The 18,683-nt window shown below is 39.3% G+C and overlaps 1 protein-coding gene across 2 annotated transcripts in view; it reads right to left on the bottom strand.

Moving 5' to 3' along the window:
- ppm1e (protein phosphatase, Mg2+/Mn2+ dependent, 1E) overlaps positions 1–18,683 on the bottom strand; it is a 63,407-nt gene that overhangs the window by 30,406 nt on the left and 14,318 nt on the right. For both annotated transcript variants that reach the window (XR_008829684.1, XM_056396761.1), the window contains exons 3-4: positions 4,491–4,612; positions 896–1,095 (exon numbers count right to left, since the gene is read on the bottom strand). Coding sequence is in view for 1 of the 2 variants with exons in the window: in XM_056396761.1 (XP_056252736.1) it covers positions 896–1,095; positions 4,491–4,612 (322 nt within the window). In the remaining variant the exon portion in view is untranslated. The remainder of the gene's footprint in view (positions 1–895; positions 1,096–4,490; positions 4,613–18,683) is intronic.

Here is an 18,683-nt window from a genome sequence, read left to right as displayed (position 1 = left end):
TAGCATAATAGCTGCTGATTGTACAACGGTGACTTTAATGCATTGATATCCTGACAATTGGAGATTGACTGACAAAAACACCCCACTAACCAGTTTTATCGATGTACGATAAGATTTATGTTTCAATATAATATAATATAATAAGACATAATACGTCTCAAACAAATATAGATATTACTAGACCTGCAGGTACGTACACTGGGGTCGGGACACATGGACCAACATTGGTTGTAGCAATCACTTGGATGAATTTCTGTCAAATTAGTTCACTCAAAATAACCAAGTCAGAACTGAACAGAAAGGCTACTTTAGTTGTAGAGCTTAACAATTTCCTTGTTTATCATATGCAAGACTTTTAGATGATTACAAAGAACTTGAGAAAACTCGTTTAGAAGAGGGTGATAGTGAGTTTTATGGATATGGACAAAACCAAGTTACGATGATGCAAGTGCTTGTAAATGTGCTGGTAAATCTTCATGGGAGCTGTAGTTTTTGTTTAACTTTAAAACCTTACAGTTTCTTATAGCAACTGCTGTAATGAATTGAGCTTTTAGATTATGGACAGCAAATCCCAAAACCACATTTCATTTTTTACAAAGACAGATGAAACTAATACTGAATGAGATATTGCACTGAGTTACAGGAGCTAGTGGAACAGAGCAATTAGCACTAAGCACGGAAACCTTTTCGTTTTCTTTCCAATTGTTAATGTTATTGTTGTTGTTACCACAACACTACCTGAAAAATATCAGAACCTGAGAAACCATCAGGAGACCAGCCACCATGTTGGGAAGACAGATTGAAAGCATCAGTCGCCACTGTGGTGGTCTGGTCTCACCGAGGTCTGATAATGATCTGCTTTTACTTGGGGTGTGGGGGAGTTGTTGAAGTCTACCTGAACATTGAAGAGTGTGTTGAAGTCCGGGATGATGACATGCTTGTCCTCCATCTTACGCCTCATGTTCTTGATGGCGTGGATGGAAGTTTCATAGTATGGCTGTGGGCGGCGGCGGAAGGGAAACTCCTTCAGCCAGAGGCAGCACATCTCAAACAGTCTGTTAAACACCACCCGTGCCAGCTTCACAGACTCCATCTCTAACACACAAACACACAAAGAATCAGACGTGCTTCTTTATTGAACATATGCTAACTAGGTCATATTGTGTCAGTCACTTATATTGGTTTGCTTACGTTGCTATTCAGTGGGGACTGAGCAGTAGAGGGCACATACTCTTCCCTGCCAGCAAGAGGCAGCTTCAGAGTTCACGTTTTGAGAGTTTATGAGTTTAAAGTAACACTCCACCATAATCTATCTTTTGAACATCAAACACCCCCTGTGCAGGCTTCAAAGGTGGCTCTTTGTAACTTGCTCCTTTCTTAAGGTTTAAGGGTGGTCTGTTTGGATTCAGAGCAGTTACAATGAATGTCATTGGTGACCCAGAGTAATGGCAAAGAGAGCGAGTGAGCGAGAGAGAGAGTGAGAGAGAGAGAGAGAGAGAGAGAGAGAGAGAGAAAACACATCGAAACTTCTTGCAGTATAATCTCGCTCGGTTGTTGTTCAGAGTCTGTGGCCATCTGCTCTGCCTATGATACGACGCTGACGTTACTGCTTTATGCAAGATTTGATCAGCTGTTTTGAAAAAACATTTCCATCTTCGGAGATAGATGCCAGAAAAGTATTCCATCAAAGTTAATGCACAAACCACGTTTAAGTATGGTATAAATTATAAATTTCTCACTTTTGGTTTCAAATTTTTTATCAAGAGAAAACACAGGCCAATATATGTTGTAGCAGACAAAAAAAGCTATTTAATTTCACTTGGACACTGTGAGTGCGCTGTAAGAATTTTAAGGCAACTCAGATAAATGTGCCAACTAAAACTGTAAAAGTATCGGTTTAATTTTTCTGCTGTGTCAAAAATCGAACTGTGAAAAGTCCCCATGCCCAGTGGAAATTATGCCGTTGTGGATAGTAAAAGCCCCAAGGATGTGTTATACTTTTTCAGAAAGGCAGATGAAAGAAACCTTCATTGAGATATTGCACTGGGTTACAGAAGTGAGTGGAACAGAGCTGAGCCCAGAGGTGCTATCAAGGCGGCAGCTCTCGGTTATAACCAAGACACAGACTGTGAGTGCATGGGCTTGACCTACTAATGATTGCTGCAGGTAAAATAGTCTATCCTGTCTTTGCCATTGACTTGTCTCTCACTCTGCTGCTGTGAGAAACACACAGAGCTACACAGTCCCATTTCCTCCCCTCATTCTCACCCCTCCTCCTTCTAAAAGTACATACACGTCAAGCACTGTCCCAAAACTGAACTTCATCATGTGAACTGGCTGTTCAGCCCCTCCCCACTCATGCTCCCAATGGAGATATTTTAGCACGTCATCTGACATCAAGGTCTACCCATAACACCTTGCCAACAGCTGAAGGAAAGAAAAAAACAAAACAGCAGAGTGCAGTGAGGCATCATGAAACAAGATGTGATCGGCTGTTACACAACACGAGAAGTTCTTACTTTGAGAAGGCACACAGTGTGGAACAGTTTGAGCTTCAATGCAAGTCGATCAAAATTAAAACACATCACACAACCAGTTGAAAATCTTATAATAAAACACGGTGTACTGGTAACGAGCTGATAAATAAGTTATTAAAAAAATTAAATCATTCAAGAGTTGATACAACATTTGAAAAACAGCAAAGATTTAAACAGTTATATTTTCAGCTACTGATGATGTCTAAGTGTCAGTTAACCCTCTGAAGTCTATTATATATACATACATACATACATACATACATATACATATTCTATTTACAGTGACATACCTTCATTTATATATCATGTGGAGACAAGCTCAGTGAACCAGATGAAAACTCTGCATGCACAATGTATAATTTATATCTGTAGACTATAACAAATTTTGTGATGTTTTAAAACTGTGTTATTAATATTTTCACTAATTAATAGCCATACACTAATTTTCAATGAAAAAGCCACAAAATCAAGTTGGGATAAAATCATGTTACATGTAAAAAGACTGTATTATAGTTTTATTTCTCACATTTTTCTGCTGTATTTGTGTGTACGAATAGTGAAACAATATTTTTTACAACCTTGAACTGTTCTATAATAATATTTAGGGTGATTATCACTGAACAGTGGCACATTTCTACAGGGTCCTGAGTCATTATTCATGTATTTTTTTGGGTTGTTGGCAGCTTAGTTAAATTGACAGTCAGACAAAGGACACCATGCATGTGAGGTGAGGACAGTTTAAAAGCTGCTAAATGATGACAAAAACCACTACACAGAAAGTCAGCAAAAACAACCTATACTCCAGAGGGTTAAGTTATAATTTATATTTCTCTGTGGAGATTTACATCCCCTGAATTTGACTGATCCTACAGGATAACACTGGCACTATTCTATATTTTTGTTACTGTTACAAATCCCATGAAAAGACCAAAGCCAACAATGAATTAGCCTGTCAATACTTCCTGACTTCCTTTCCCTGTCTGTGGCACTCAGCCCAAAACCCATTGATTACAACTGAAGACATAAATCTTTAAAGACAGGTGCCAAATTCGTTTGTAAAAAAAAAAAGAAATACATTAGGCAACTGTAATTTTTGGCAAACGTAACTCAAACAGGAGGAAATTGAAAATTTGTTGGGCACTATTTTCAGCAGTGAATTAATACCAGTTGGTGCTCTTGTGGGTATTTCCAGCATGTGAGAGTTAGAATGAACAACAGTTCATCACTATGAGTGACCGCTTTCAGATTACACATAATCCTTTGATCAATTATTAATATAAAAATACAGATTAGTGCAGCTTTAAAAGATGACTGCTGAATAAATTTCTATATCCTTGAATGCTGTATTTTCTGTAATAACTTCTGCCAACATTATCTAAGTCTTCTGTCTATATCCATTTAATATTTAGTATAGTTGATGTGTTTGTAATATACATATTAAGAAAGCATTGCTGATTCTGATATTATACTACCACTGTGATTCAAGCATGTTTAGACAAAGCCTGAAGGCCGTTTTAATGAAACTCTATTGGCGCATAGTGGATGTAGAATATCCTGGTTTATAGCTGTGAGTATGTTTTCTGCCCTCTAGTGGTCAAATACCACTTAATGCAGATTTGCGGGGGAGAACTGGGACAAAGCCCTGGTGGTTACATGCCTGTGAGTGTGTGTGTGTGTGTGTGTGTGTGTGTGTGTGTGTGTGTGTGTGCGTGTGCGTGTGCGTGCGTGCGTGCGTGCGTGCGTGCGTGCATATGTATGGGATGAAGTGAGAGCGAGACCTAATTTCTCTGTACTTCTGTGTACAGAAGTACAGAGAAACACACTGCGTGTGCGTGTGTGTGTGTGTGTATGTGTGTGTATGTGTGTGTGTGTGTGTGTGTGTGTGTGAATGTTTGAGTGAGTGTGTTTGAGAGAGAGAGGGCGCAGTCTCACAGGCCCACCCCGAGAACTCACGTGGTAGTGGGACAGCTCCATCTTCTACAGCCTTAATCAGGTGGTGGATGGAGAGGTCAGCCTTCACAACGCTGTCTGCTGTTGCTCTGGCCAGGGCTGCAGCCAGGGAGCACGGGCAGTTACTGTGGTGAGGAGAAACGACACTGTTATGAATGGGTCAGAAATGAAAATCGTGTTACAATAATCTGCTGTGGAGATCAAAAGTGTCGTCTATGCATAGATATGCTGTAAGTCCACAATATCAACATGCTGAATGAAAGAAACACCAAACTCATGGTTTTGCTATTCTTATATAAACACAAAGGTATACAATTACCAAACCATATACTGTACACCGTAAACCAAAATATATAGATTCAATTTTGACCTGATGATGGCGCTAGATGAAAAGTCAGGGGTAACCAACGTTTATTACAATTCATCCTGAGGGAGACTTGAATGTATATGTCAAATTTCATGGCAATCCATCAAGTAGTTGTCAACACATTTCCCTCAAAACTGCAAATGTGAAGCAAAGTCATTAGGATACATCATTGGGAAACCATGACCTTTGACCCTCTGGTGGTACTCAATTAAAAATCAGAGGATCCCCAGAGCCAGTGTGCTTTATCTTCAGGAGACCATGGATATCTATAATATGATACTAATAATGATAATAACTTTATTTATATAGCACCTTTTAAAAACAGGGTTTACAAAGTGCTTTGGCAAATGAATCAAAAATGGTCAAAAGCAGGACAGACATACGGTAGAGTTACAGAGGGAGGGCAAACAATATGATTCAGTATAAATAAGAACAGTTAGAAGGAGCAGATGCTGTATAGACAAACACACACACACACACACACACACACACTACAATCACACAATGCACACACAAACGATCTACGATCTGTACTGTATCCGTACAAAATTTCATGGCAATCCATACAATAATTGTCGAGCTATTTCAGTCAACAGCTGAACAATGGACATTGCCTTGAGCAATACTGCACTACAGGATGGGCAAAAACAAAAATCAGCAGATATAAGATCAGGTTTTTTAGAGTATTTGCCTTGAACAGTGTTAAAATGATGTAACAGCTCTGTTTGAGTGTCGTGGTATACTGCTACATCTGGCCAGAGCTGTGTGTGCATCTGTGCCAGAGGAGGAATGTCTGCTCTTAAGGTTAAGGTGCGGTAGGAAGCGGGAGGAGGAGGAGGAGGAGGAGGAGGAGGAGGAGGAGGAGGAGGAGGAGGAAGAGGGGGTCGTTTGAAGGACTGAAGTCCTGCTGTACATGAGTCACCGGGATAACTAGGCCACCTCCAGATGCAGGTAACCATGGTAACCCAACTTCTGGATGCTCTCCATCACGCTCAAATTAAGTTAAACCTGAACTGAACTGATGCTCACTTAATGGCTTCTTAATTCAGGTGTGAGGGCCAAAGCTTGCTTTAGTGGAAAAGCATTATTAAAAATCAATCAAATTATTTATTCCTGTCTGTCCTAGACAAATATGATGTGATGATGTGCAGCCAGTCCAATCCTTTATTCTTTATACATGTCCAATGCTAAAAGATTTACCCATTGAACAATTTAATATCTTTCTGGACTTTTTTTTCTTAATAATTTAATTTATACAACCACATATGTACCCCATAGAGCTCATATTAATTTAAAATGTACCTGTGTGGCAGGTGAAATGTGGAGTGCAACAATAACATGCTAGATACAGTAGTAAGACGCTGCACACTTGAAACTGTTTAATTTACCTAAATGAATGAACTGGGGATGGCTGAGTACAACACAGGGACATATTCTACAATTAAATACTGCACATTAAGTGTGAAAGCACCTCTGTGGCTTTTATGTTAAATTACATGGTTTTAATCAATGAAAAGCCAAACGCTGGTTCATTTCTAAGGATTCCAAGGATTTAAAAATTTAAAATTTTGTAAAACTGCTTTTGGTTTTTATGGTTCACGTGCAGCGGGTCTAACCCTTTGTGCATTGTGTTGTATAATGGGCGAGAGGAAGTCTGCTACTTGTGCAACACTTTATTTCAACAATACAATTATAACTTTAGAGAAACATTGACAGGACTGCAGTTGCATAAATTCTCTCTGTGTTCCTCTTCCCAGAGAAAAAGACAGAAAAAAAGGGAATAAAAAAGAGGACATAAAGCTACAAAGTGCAAGTTCATAAAATAAAACAATGACTAAACTTTCTGTTAAAACAAGGAACATCCCTGTTTTTAGAAAAGTATAGAAGTTGTACATGGAAACATATTTATTCCCCTAAAAACTAAGTAGCAGCCTTTTAGGAAGCACAGAAAGATTACATTTTATTCTGTACACTTCAAAATAAAAGTCTCAGCTGAATTCAAACAGGCGTTTACAGGATTTTGTAATGTCTGAATTATAATTTAGTACAACATACAGAGAACACAGAGTAAAAACTTTATTTTTTCCCTCACATATAATTACTTTTTTTTGTTGTTTTTATTACATTATACGTGTACATTTATTTCCTAGCACACCATATTTCCCTTGGAATGAAACTTGCCATGTAAATAGTGTTGCTTTGCTTTTACTGACAAACCAACAACTGCAAACTGTAGTTCACTTCTCATATTTATAGTTAGAATTTGCCTCTCTTCTCTTCTCTTCTCTTCTCTTCTCTTCTCTTCTAATACGTCTGCGTGGTGGAAAAAAATTAAAACAGTAGGGACCATTTCTCTCTCCATGGCAACAACAGAAACTACAAATAACTTTACTGACGATCATCTCACAGAAATAGTTAAACAAATTATTCATTTCCATCCCGACACTGGACAGAGTATATCCAGACAATTTCACGTATTTTATCCACAAGCCTAATCTCTGCACTCAGAAATAAAGAGTCAGTCAGTGATGGACAGTAAGACCCAATTTATTGGTATTAATATGCAATCTAGCTGATGACATTTGATCACAGGCTTTTTTTGATATTATTTTGATATTTGGTATTTTTGTCTTAAAATTTGGTAAAACAATTTGGTTAAGATAAACAAACCAACAGCTCCACAGTAACATGTTTAGCATGTTAGCTCACTGTGGGTGCTAATATGAAGGAAAAGTAAAGAGTGCCCAAGAAGTCATCTCCATCTGCCCTCAGTGTCTACAGACCAGTTGCTGAAAGTCCTGGAGAGACTGGTTTTGGCCTGTGACAGCCTTCAGGTGACACCTCTCTGGGCTTCCTGCAGTTTTCCTGTCGCCCTCAGGTTGAAGTCGACAACAGCGTCATTTACCTGCTTCGGCGGCACTGTGAGAATCATGTTCTTTGATTTCTCCAGTGCCCTTTCATGCGATCCAGCCCGTCCTGCTGAGAGAGAACCTCCAGAAGACGCAGGTAGACGTCTTCACAACCTCCTGGATTACTGACTACCCGACACACAGAGAGGCCACAGTTTGTGCAGCTGCTGGGATGCGTGTCTGAACAGTTGTTTAGCAGCACACGAGCACCGCAAGGGACCTCCTCTCACCTATCCGATTCACCCTGTACACCTCTGATTGTCAGCACAACTCTGAGTCCTGTCATCTGCAGAGGTTCTCAGATGACTCCACTGGGTGTGTCAGTGGTGGATAGGATGCAGAGCACAGAGACCTGGTGGACTGCTACGTGGTGTAGAGTAGCATTTGTGGATTTTGGGAGGACTGGAAGTTAAACATCATTCTACAAAAGAAAGTGGAGGTGGAGGAGGGATACAGATACGTTGAAATCACAGAGGCTGTTTACAGGAAGGGACAGAACAGATTCGGCTTCTTGATCTATCTAATAGAAATGGCTGAGGAGGTTGACTACAGACCTTTTCTTCTCTGAAAATGAAGACTGGGACCTGTTTTACAAAAACTTGCAACATGCAAGTATCTATTTGCAACATGACATCATTAGTTTTTGGGTTAATTTTGACATGTTTCATTAATCAAAAGAAACATGCGCTAGTCCTGGAGAACTTTTACATAATCTGCAACTTGTAAGTGACAATCATTTTTTAAGTAGGACACTGTCACCACAGCAATACTCGCAAACCACTTTTGTGAAGTGGGCCCCAACGGGTCAGCAGTTGGTTGTTACTTGTTTTTTTTACCTGTATTGTGTTGTGTTGTAGTTAGTTGGAAGTCTGCTGTTCAATGATTTTAAAGGTGGAAAATGTTTAGTTGTGACTTGCAGCAGTATATCAGGTTTACTCTTATGCCTACTGATGTCGTTTGGTTTTTATTCAGATTCACATTGAGGTTTATCTGGACCAGGAATACGTGTATCCGGTCTTATAATTCCTCTCCTCCCTTAGAAACTTCTCTTTCATCAGGTCCTTGATTTTGTTCTCAAACTGGGTCAAGGGCTACAAGCATCAGGAACAGAGTAGTTAAAGCATGCCCCCATAAAGCAGTAACCATAGTAACCTCCTGTATAAACGTCTCCTTGAAAAATGCGGCAGCTGTATTGGTGAAATATCTTGTTCTACTTCTTGAAAGGGCTCTGTCAAGACAAATTATGTAACAACTCTGCATGCACTGAATTGTCACATCACAGCACGACCCTGAATGAAAGGGCGGCGTTTCTCCAGACGGGGCTGGTGTCGATCTGAATGCATATGAAGCCTTGTATTACTTTCCCCATCTCATATACTGGAATTGCAATAAGAAAGGATCTCTTCAGTCACTGTGAATAGATGAGCTATTTCAATGTACACACAGCATGGGTATGTGAGCATTGCTTTAATCTATCCCTTAGGTTTAGGCCCAAAGTACATTTCTTATCTCCTGTTATGAAAGATCGTCTGGGACACGTCTGTTACTGTTTCCAGAGTCAAAGCTAAACATAGAGAAGCAGCATTCAGTTTTTATGCACCATGTATGTGGGACAAACTCCCAGAAAAGTTCAGGTCTGCTACAATTCTCAGTTCAGTTTAATCAGGACTCAAAACATTTTCTTTTCCCAACTGGATTGTATTTCATCAGTCTGCTATATCTGTCTTATTCTATTTAATCTTATTTTAATATTCTATTCTGTTTTACCCTTTTAAAACATATTCATGTGTTTTTTACATTGTATGTCTTTTATAGCCTGTGTTTCTCATATGTATTTTCTTAGTACCTTAATGTTTTGCTTAAAACACTTTGAACTGCCTTTGTTTCTTTACTGACAAATTTGCCTTGCTCTAAGTGCTTGTTCTGTAGTATATACTATCATAGTTAGTTAGTTAGTTTAGTCCAAACAACGTTCCGAAATACAAATGTCTGTTTTCTTTAATCTTTGTTTTTTGGGATATTGATTCATTTAAACTATTTGTTTATGTGAAAGCATGTGAAAAGTTTAGAGAGGAAACTAACAACTCATTGACATCTGAAACATGAGAAGGAGCCCCAACCACTGTTAGTTTGTAGGGGTCACAAGCCAAAAGGTTGGAAACCACTGGTTTAATATTTAATAATGTGTTGTATTTGATAAGAACAGTATATGTTTTTTGATGCAAAATCTTAATCTGCAAAGCAAGTAGCAACTGTATCTCATGACAAATAAATGTGGAGGGAAGCGTTCAGTATTCATATTTCCCTCTTAAATGTGGTGGAATGGAAGTATAAAGTAAAACGCACCTCAAAGTACAATGTTTGAGTAAATATACTCAGTTACTTTCTGCCACTCTTAAGTACATTATAATACATGTTATAAAAATGAACTGAGATATGTGGGAGAACTGAGAGTGTGCATCAGATAATAGAAGAAATAAAGACAGAGAGAGGAAAGAAGATGGAGATGAGAGATGAAGGGTGGGGAGGGTCTAACTGTCAGTATTTGGGTTTGCTCATCACCAGTGTTTCTCCTCCATGTTTCCATTCATAGAAACCCTCTACATTTCCCTCTCTCTCTCCTCCTCCTCCTCTCTCTCTCTCTCTCTCTCTCTCTCTCTCTCTCTCTCTCTCTCTCTCTCTCTTTCTCCTCACTCTTTCCACCACTGGCAGCCTGGTGGGGGTGGATGCTGAGCTGAGGAGCGCTGATTGGCTGCAGGTCACACAGGAGAACGCACCGCGCACCAATGACAGCTCCCAGTGGCTTGTGCATCACAGTGAGGTCATGTGGAGCGGAGGAGGATTAAAGGAGAGCTTAATCTCACTTCACACCATCACACTGCAGCAACACAACTCACCACATAAATGACCAGCACTGGTTCAACTGGCTAGATGCAAAAGAGATTCTCCTTTCCCACAGCACTGTGATTTATTTGACAGTGTGCTCTGTGACATTCCTTCTGCCTCTCCCTCAATTTTAATGAACAGAAAGACGTGTCTCAATGTGAACATTTGAAAGTAACATAAGTGGTGCACACTCACGTACACAGCTCAAATAATCCAGTACAACAGAAACAGAGACCCCAAAATTAAGATAATAATCTCCTCTCATAGTCTCAATGAAAACTGAACAACAACCACTTTCTACAGTAATGTTTATCACATAGCCACTGCTTTGGATTGTTTTATATTGCTATGCTGTTACTGAGTCTTTCCTCTCTATGCCACACATGACTGGTGACCTTTACATTTTGTAAAGGACAAATATGGGCTACTGTATGTATTTATAGCAACAATAGTATGCCATCTGCAGGTTTTAACTGAGAAAACTGCAGTTTTCTGTATCATTCTTTATCATTTTTATATTATGTTGTGCATGTGTGTGTGTGTGTGTGTGTGTGTGTGTGTGTGTGTGTGTGTGTGTGTGTGTGTGTGTGTGTGTGTGTGTGTGTGTGTGTGTGTGTGTGTGTTGGTAAATAATTTTCATTTCAAACCTGTAAATGACAGTTTTGTTGACTGGAGCATATTTTTTGTTCACATTGCTGCTTCAGAGAAAGAAGCAGGGGGAGCAGATTTTATTTGTCCAAAAGAAATAAAGTGATGAGTATGAGAAGAAGGCATCAAAAGAAAACAATATCTGAAGCAACCGGATTTTGCTTTGTATTTCTCTGGTTAAAAAGGCCTTGGACTTGTTTCACAAGATGAAGCGAACAACATCCTGAAAGAGTCTGAAAGGTGCTCAGGGTAAAGGCCATGGGGTTATTCACATCTTATTTTTGTAAATTTTTTCATCTTTCAAAAAGTCACGAAAAAACAAATCTTGGTGAATCTCACATAAATTTTTCCTGTAGTTATTTTTTCTAACCTTTTTGATTCTATTATGTTGTTAACTGCCATTTTTGTTTTGTGTGGATCCCGGGAGACATGCAGATGTTGTGTCGGAGTCTCTTTCCCCATTGATTTGTATTTCCCCTTATGTTAACCTCATCCCAAAACATATCCCTAACCTCAACCAGTCATCTCTGCTACACCTACTCATAACCTAAACTACACCCAACAGCAGAAGGGGGTGCTACAGAAAACACAGTTCTAATGTAAGGGAGCCACTGACAGCTGCTGAGTTAGAAGCTGAAACTGAAAAACAGATAATAAAATAAAAAAAAAGCTTTGGTCACGTAGAAGCTGAGGCTGTAATTAGTGGAGGTGTTGTACTGGACTGCATTACTAGTGTTTGTAGTACTCTCCCACTCTCATGTGTGAAAATGTGGTGGGAAAAACTGTACAAACACCTTTTTAAAAAACCCTGTTTCCCAGAGTTTAAGATGACGTCTTGAAATTGTTTCAGTCCAAAACCAAAAGACATTCAGTTCACAATGATACTACTTCAGATGATTATCAGATCATTTGAGGATTTGTTTCAGCTCTACTTGTGATATTTTGCCTCTGTTTGTCACAACATAACCCTCACTCCTGCTGGTGGACCCTCGGTTAAAAATGTACCCCGGCCACAGCTTCGGCTGTTGATAAAGTTTGGAGCTAAATATGTCAGTATGTTTGAGTCAGCTGTGATTATTGCCTTCTCCCATGGCCCTTACCACAGTCTGGTGTTGCTTTTGTTCTCTCGTGTGGTCCCTGCTGCGGCTGTGTTTAGCTACAATCACACAGGGAGCTTTGACAGGCTGCTCGCAGTGATAAAACTGGAGAGCTCTGAGTGTATGTGTTAGCAGATGACTCATGCATGCAGCCATGTTGTTTTTTTGTTTTTTTTGTTTCTTTTTTTTTTTTTACCATTGCTTTCTACAAGCTTGTTCTTTTCTACAGAATTAGCCCCAGAGTCAAGCAACAAGGTTGTTTCCATAGCAACACAGAAGCGAGTGACTGACAGTCAATGGTGTCAGTCGTCCTGTTGCCAAACGCACAGAACAAGCTCCCACTTCATAATTCTAAATAGTGAACCTTTTCTGTGCCAAGTGGAGGTGAGAGTGTAGATCCACTGGAACTCACACGGCTCTATTGATATATTCTGCTTTGGGCGCCGGTCCCTTGTACCAGGCATTCCTCACTATTAAACCTGGAAGACTGCAGAGCCTTTTCTAGGAACAGAGAGAAAATCCTCTGGCTATTTCCAGCCTCACCTTAGCCATTTGTTTTATCCTATTTTCCAAGATTTGGTTAAAAGAAATTTTGATTTAGTGTGTTTCTAACAAACTACTGTTATGTGAACACAGTATTCTCAAGAGGGCATAACAGGATTACATAATACAAAGAGAGCCAGTAACCCTTAAATCATGGCGATTTACTGCTGCTTCTCCCTTAAGATGGCTTTCAAATGACTTTGATGAATTAATTTGTCTCCTCAGTCCACACACACCATGTGGCGCTTTAGTCTGTTGCCGGGCTTTCTGGCATCTAATGGTGAGTGGCAGGAATCCACTGATGCTGCATCTGAACTGCTGGAAATAGGCCTTTATTACATCTTTTACAATTCAACCAGGGGTAAAACCTTGTGTTATTTCTTTCCCATGTTTTTCATTCCTTCATGCTCAAATTCAAAATGAAAATAAAAACCTGTGGATAGAAATGGACTAAAGTATAGTATTGTAATAGGATTAGATTTTACTCTAAATTGCCATTTTCTTTGGTTCTCCACTAACATCTATATCTAAATGTCGAGAACTGTGTCGTCTTAGAGTAAAAAAGATTCAATTGCGGCTGTTGTGTTTGTTACCATTTGACGGGGAAAGCTTGTGTTCTCTGTATTTTTCTTGTCGTCAGTAACACCTACGATGTGCTACTCCGTCTTTCAAAGCTCTCTGATTTTGCCACCTTTTCCACAACTCTCAGCCCCAAACCTCTTCCTTTCCTACTGAAGATGTAAATCAGTGAAACACTACCTAAGTTTCTGAAACAGCTGGGCACTCTAGTTTTTTAGCAAATGTGACTCAAACAGGAGAAAACGTTGTATTTGTTGGGCATTATTTTCAGCCAAGAATTAAGGAACATTTGGTGTTGTAGTATTTACAGCAGATCTATTCGCGATGCATACACTATTTCCGACATGAAAACTGGTATTTTAAAAAAGCTAAATGTGTGGCGAGAGAGAGTGTGAGTGTCAGACCAGCGTGCACATATTTATACCCAGAGTGGCTGGAACAGTCTGCCTCCGGCCCGAGAACAGCTGAAAGTGTTGATATGTTTAAACAGAGACTTAAAACCCACCTCTCTTAAAACCCTGGCTTTTGATTAGGATGTTTTATGGCCATTATTTATTGTATTTTATTATTTATTTTATTGTATTCATGTTTTGAAATGATCTGTTCTATTTTATTTTTGTTATCATTTTAAAATGTATTCATTGGTTTTGTTATTACATTTTCATTTTTACTTTCTCATGTGCGTTGATCTCTTGTCAGAGACAGAGCAATCCGAGGGTGATATGAAGGTAATAAGTGTTTTCTGATCTGATCTATCAGCAGCACTTCATCATTTGTCAGTGCCTTCCAAAAATATTGTAAATCTGTTTTATGCTGTTACATTACTGTGGTAAAGGTCGGGTTAGGTTTAGGCACAAAGAAACTTGGTTAGGTTTAGGGAAATATCATGGTTTTGGTTAAAATAGGTACTTCATTAAGGTTAGAGGAGCTTCGTTGTCATGGTTACAATAATAAACACTTTTAAGGCTAAGCTTTAGGGAACGATTGTGCTCATGGTCAAAAGCAACTAATGTTGACTATTGGTTTGAAGCAGGAAATAAACAGCAGTCTTCTGTGTTGTTATCTCCTCCCTCTGTGGACTTTGTTGTACTATAACAATGTCACTTGACGAGTCATATTGACTACTGCCGCTAGGGGGCGTTGTCACTTGTACACAAACCTTATTTTTGAATTGTTGTTTTTCTTGGGAGGACAGTCTTGTGTAAAGAGTGGTGGAGCAGACAGAGGCTTTACTATGAAGGTTATTGAGGTTGTGTTTACATCCATTTATGGCTAACTGGGGGAGGAGAAATCAAGCTTCTGCTTCCACCAATAGCCCCGTTCAGGACTGGCTCATCCACTGCGTGGGAGACAGAAAAGCTGTAGGAAGTGACTGTGCCCTTACCTTTAGCGGAGGTTGGGACGGATTAGCCGGTTAGGCTTCTTCCTTTAAGTCTTTTCTCTTGCAAAACTAAAAAAATACAGTTTGAAAACAATTCCGAGAAAGAATAAATCTCACTTTTTTAATTAAGTGAGCGCAAGCATCTCCTTGTGGTAATGTGCTCATTACTGCCCCCCCTGAGTTTGGAGGGGATAACACCCACTGGTACTTTATAGTTGGTGAGAACAAGTGACACAAAGGTCAGAGTTATGCTTCATGAGAAATGTTTCAAACAGTATTTTTCAGTTCTGATCTAGCAAGACAGAGTTCAGATTTGTGAAACTGAACCATGCGTATTCACAGCTTTATAAACCTGACAAAAAGAGTGCCCGTGAACACTTCTGTCTTTGTGCGTGCACAGAGTTTAATGCCTCTTTCAGCAGCAGGATGGTGTATGTGGGATTGACTCAAAATAAACTACAGTGCGTCTGTGTGTTTGTGGTGATGAGGAAACATGTCATCCAGTGCACCAGTGTGGCTCACTGATGTGCTTTTGGACAACAATCGAGTTTTATGGCACAGAGGAATCGGGAGAAGACAGTACTTGTATAGTAGCATCAATTCAATGTTGGTTTGTTTTTTTTGTGTTTCGAGCATGAAATGAACCAAAACCATATGGAGTCTTGTGCATGAATGTGGAATAAAAGTGGATCTGTACAGCTGTGCTGTCTCACTGACAGGATCGTCTACAGTAAACAGTAAAATGTGTGATTAGCCACCAGCTGAAGACTAGCAGATGCAAACAAAAAGTGTGGTGCTTTGCCCTCTCAGCAATTCTACCTTAAGTGCACCCCTGGATGTTTTCTGAGCTCTGTTGATGTAACACTGTGCACTTCAAACAGTGTGGAAGTGATGGAGCGACTGTGACTGCAGACGTCACAGAGTGCTGCTGTATGCATTTGCAATGCCGTGTTCCACTTACGATGAAGTGCACAATGTTGGCTGCAGAGAGGCGTGTCTAATCCGTCATAAAATTAGAAAACCCTCTACAGCCACAAAACTCCTCTAACAGCCTACAGTACATCTGGGAATGTTGTGTAGGCAGTCGGTCTACTATTTCGACAAGACATGACAGCAACTGGAGACTTAAAGGTGACACACTGCAAGGAAAATGAACCGTAAAGCTTCGCATGTGTCATGTATTTGAAATGGTTCTATATCTGGTGAAGTGTAGTAAGTTTCCAGATAAGCCTCCAGCCTTTTGCTCAGCCTCCACAGAAACACTGGAGAACTTGCATGTAATTCCCTCCCGAGGTTTTTCAGCAGACCCAGTGCTGCTCTGCACAAGGCCTAAAGGCAGTATTATGTAATCTACCACCTGGATCATTGTTGGATTGGTGAGAGCCTATAGCAGAGCCATATCACATCCTGACCTGAACTAGAAGCTCTTGAGAAGCACCTTTAATTTCACAAACAATAGTGTTGTCTGTGTGACTGCTGCCACCTCTTGAGCAATGTCATGATTGACGTAGACACTGCAGTATCAACTCCCCATTCAAACTATACAAAGTACAGTCAAAACAACAGATGTTGGTCTGTGAACACTCAGCTCTAGAAATCCCGTTCTTCCGGTCAGAGACCAGAGCAATAGAGTAGCAACATGGGAGGGGCCACTGGTTCCTGAAGTGTTTTTGTCCATTCTGTGTTCCCATTTAAAAACACAGTTTTATGTTAAGGCCACCAGTTTTAATTATTTCAACTTTGTTTCAGAAATTACAGATTACAGACAGGTCTAAATACTACAATACCCATGAGCCTCCAGCACCGTTGCCATGAGGCCACTCTTCTCAAATGCATGAAGAAAAGCGCCAACAAATTCAAAACCATTTGTTATTGCAATTTAGACCAAGCATGGCACCATAGTTGCTGAATTCATCCAAAACTGATCCAGAATTTAAAAGTGAGATGATTTAAGCTGCAGATTGTGTTTATAGTTTTCTCGACAGCGTGACCTTCATTTTTTTTTTTTTTTAATCCAATACAAGTGTTTTTTGTTGGGTATTATTTTTGTGTGTGTATTTGGTGCACCCAAAAACAATGTATGAAGACTGAAGTAGACATCCGTCCCAGAAAATGCATGTCAGTATAGGATCAATTGATTGTTGGTTGTTAGTTTTGGTGTTTTGGGATTTTGGGATTTGTTGGCAATAAAAAAAAAACAGAGTATCACCAGGTTTATCCTTTAGAGATTTTTTCACTCAAGTATTGAATACCTCTGTTGTCCTGCTCTCAGCCTGTTCATCCTCTCTGCTGCAGCTTTGTGAATAAAAACAGGCTTCTCTGTAATTGACTTCCTTTATCATTCGTCATGCCTTGATATTCTACCACGTTGCCCAGCACAGCGAAGTCAAAGATTTCTTTCAAGACCGTCAAAAGGGACAAGCCTCGACATGCTGACTTGATCTCCTGACCATCTGTTTTAACAGAGTATTAAACTGCTTAGAGGATGAAATGCTGGTGATTGTGAACCGCTCCCCGCATACTGGCGTGGCACCCATGGCACAGTAAACAGCTGTTGTGAAACCTCGCCTAAATAAATGCGACCTCGTCCTATAATACTTAACAAACTTGAATTAAATTTCAAATCCTTACTTAGTAATTAAAATCATAGAAATCAGCTCATTTCTTACATAATCTTTTCATTAGTTTAGAGCAGCAGTTCAGAGTTTCAGTCTGGCCTTAACGCTCAGCGAGACACTGAAGCAGCTTTGCTCACTTGTGAATTATTACAAAATATAAAAGCATGTCAAGACACCAAATTATGGCAATTTTTTTTTAATTTTTTTTTTTTAAACCAAGTCTTAGCCTTTTATCAGTGTTAATTTTGTTTAATTAGTTTAAGACACTTTGTCATCTTACTATTGTTTAAGTTTATTGTTAACTAAAGGCAAATCAATCTGGTTTTCAACAGTTTCATTAGATTTGTGTGGTGCAATTTACATTTTTATGTCTTCTAAGATCTTGCTGTTAAGTAATAAATACATTACATACACATGATGATTGATTAAATAATTTGAGGTTTCGGACAGCTGGTTGGACAAAACAACATTCAATGTTTAAAAGACTAAATGATTAAATGATTAATAGCACAAATACTCAACAGATTAATCCTAAACAAGAACAATCATTAGTTGCAGCACTACTTGAAGGAATAAGTAGTGTGCCGCAGCAGACATTTGATGATCCAGTGGCTTTCCTTTAGCACCACACATTTTTTAGCAGCGCTTACAGCTAAATAATCAGTATGTTGTCATTTCTGTCACCTTAAAATGCTGTGGAAAGAAAAATAAATAATGTATGAAAGTGGTATTTAAGATTTAGCACTTTCAACCACTAAGCCATTATTTTGATAAAACCGGTTCGCACAGCATTTTGGTCTACCACAATGTATGACCACATCATTGTTCCTTATACAGCTTTACATTAATAATTATACCTAAACGGTATCTAATTCTAGACAATCATGTCATGTCTTTACCATGATGAAATCCAACAGTATGGTCACATCTTTTGACCTTGTGTTTTGTCCCTTTCTCCAGGCGCTACTTCAGACCCAGATAAATTAATTACTCTTTGTGTGACTGCTTCACAGTGTCTCTCCCATTCAGCAGCTTTCAAATACATTTTTCAAGGTCAGACAGGTAGGGATTCTGGACTATAATGCGATCTGAACTGCTTTGCATTCAGTTCATCTGCCTCAAACATATGACTCATCATTTGAATTTTGGGCACCTTGTGTGAACAAAT

This window comes from Seriola aureovittata, chromosome 15, assembly GCF_021018895.1.
Source record: "Seriola aureovittata isolate HTS-2021-v1 ecotype China chromosome 15, ASM2101889v1, whole genome shotgun sequence".
Taxonomy (NCBI): Eukaryota; Metazoa; Chordata; class Actinopteri; order Carangiformes; family Carangidae; genus Seriola; species Seriola aureovittata.
The sequence above is the reverse complement of the archived record's forward strand: the minus strand, read 5'-3'. Positions and strand labels throughout refer to the sequence as shown.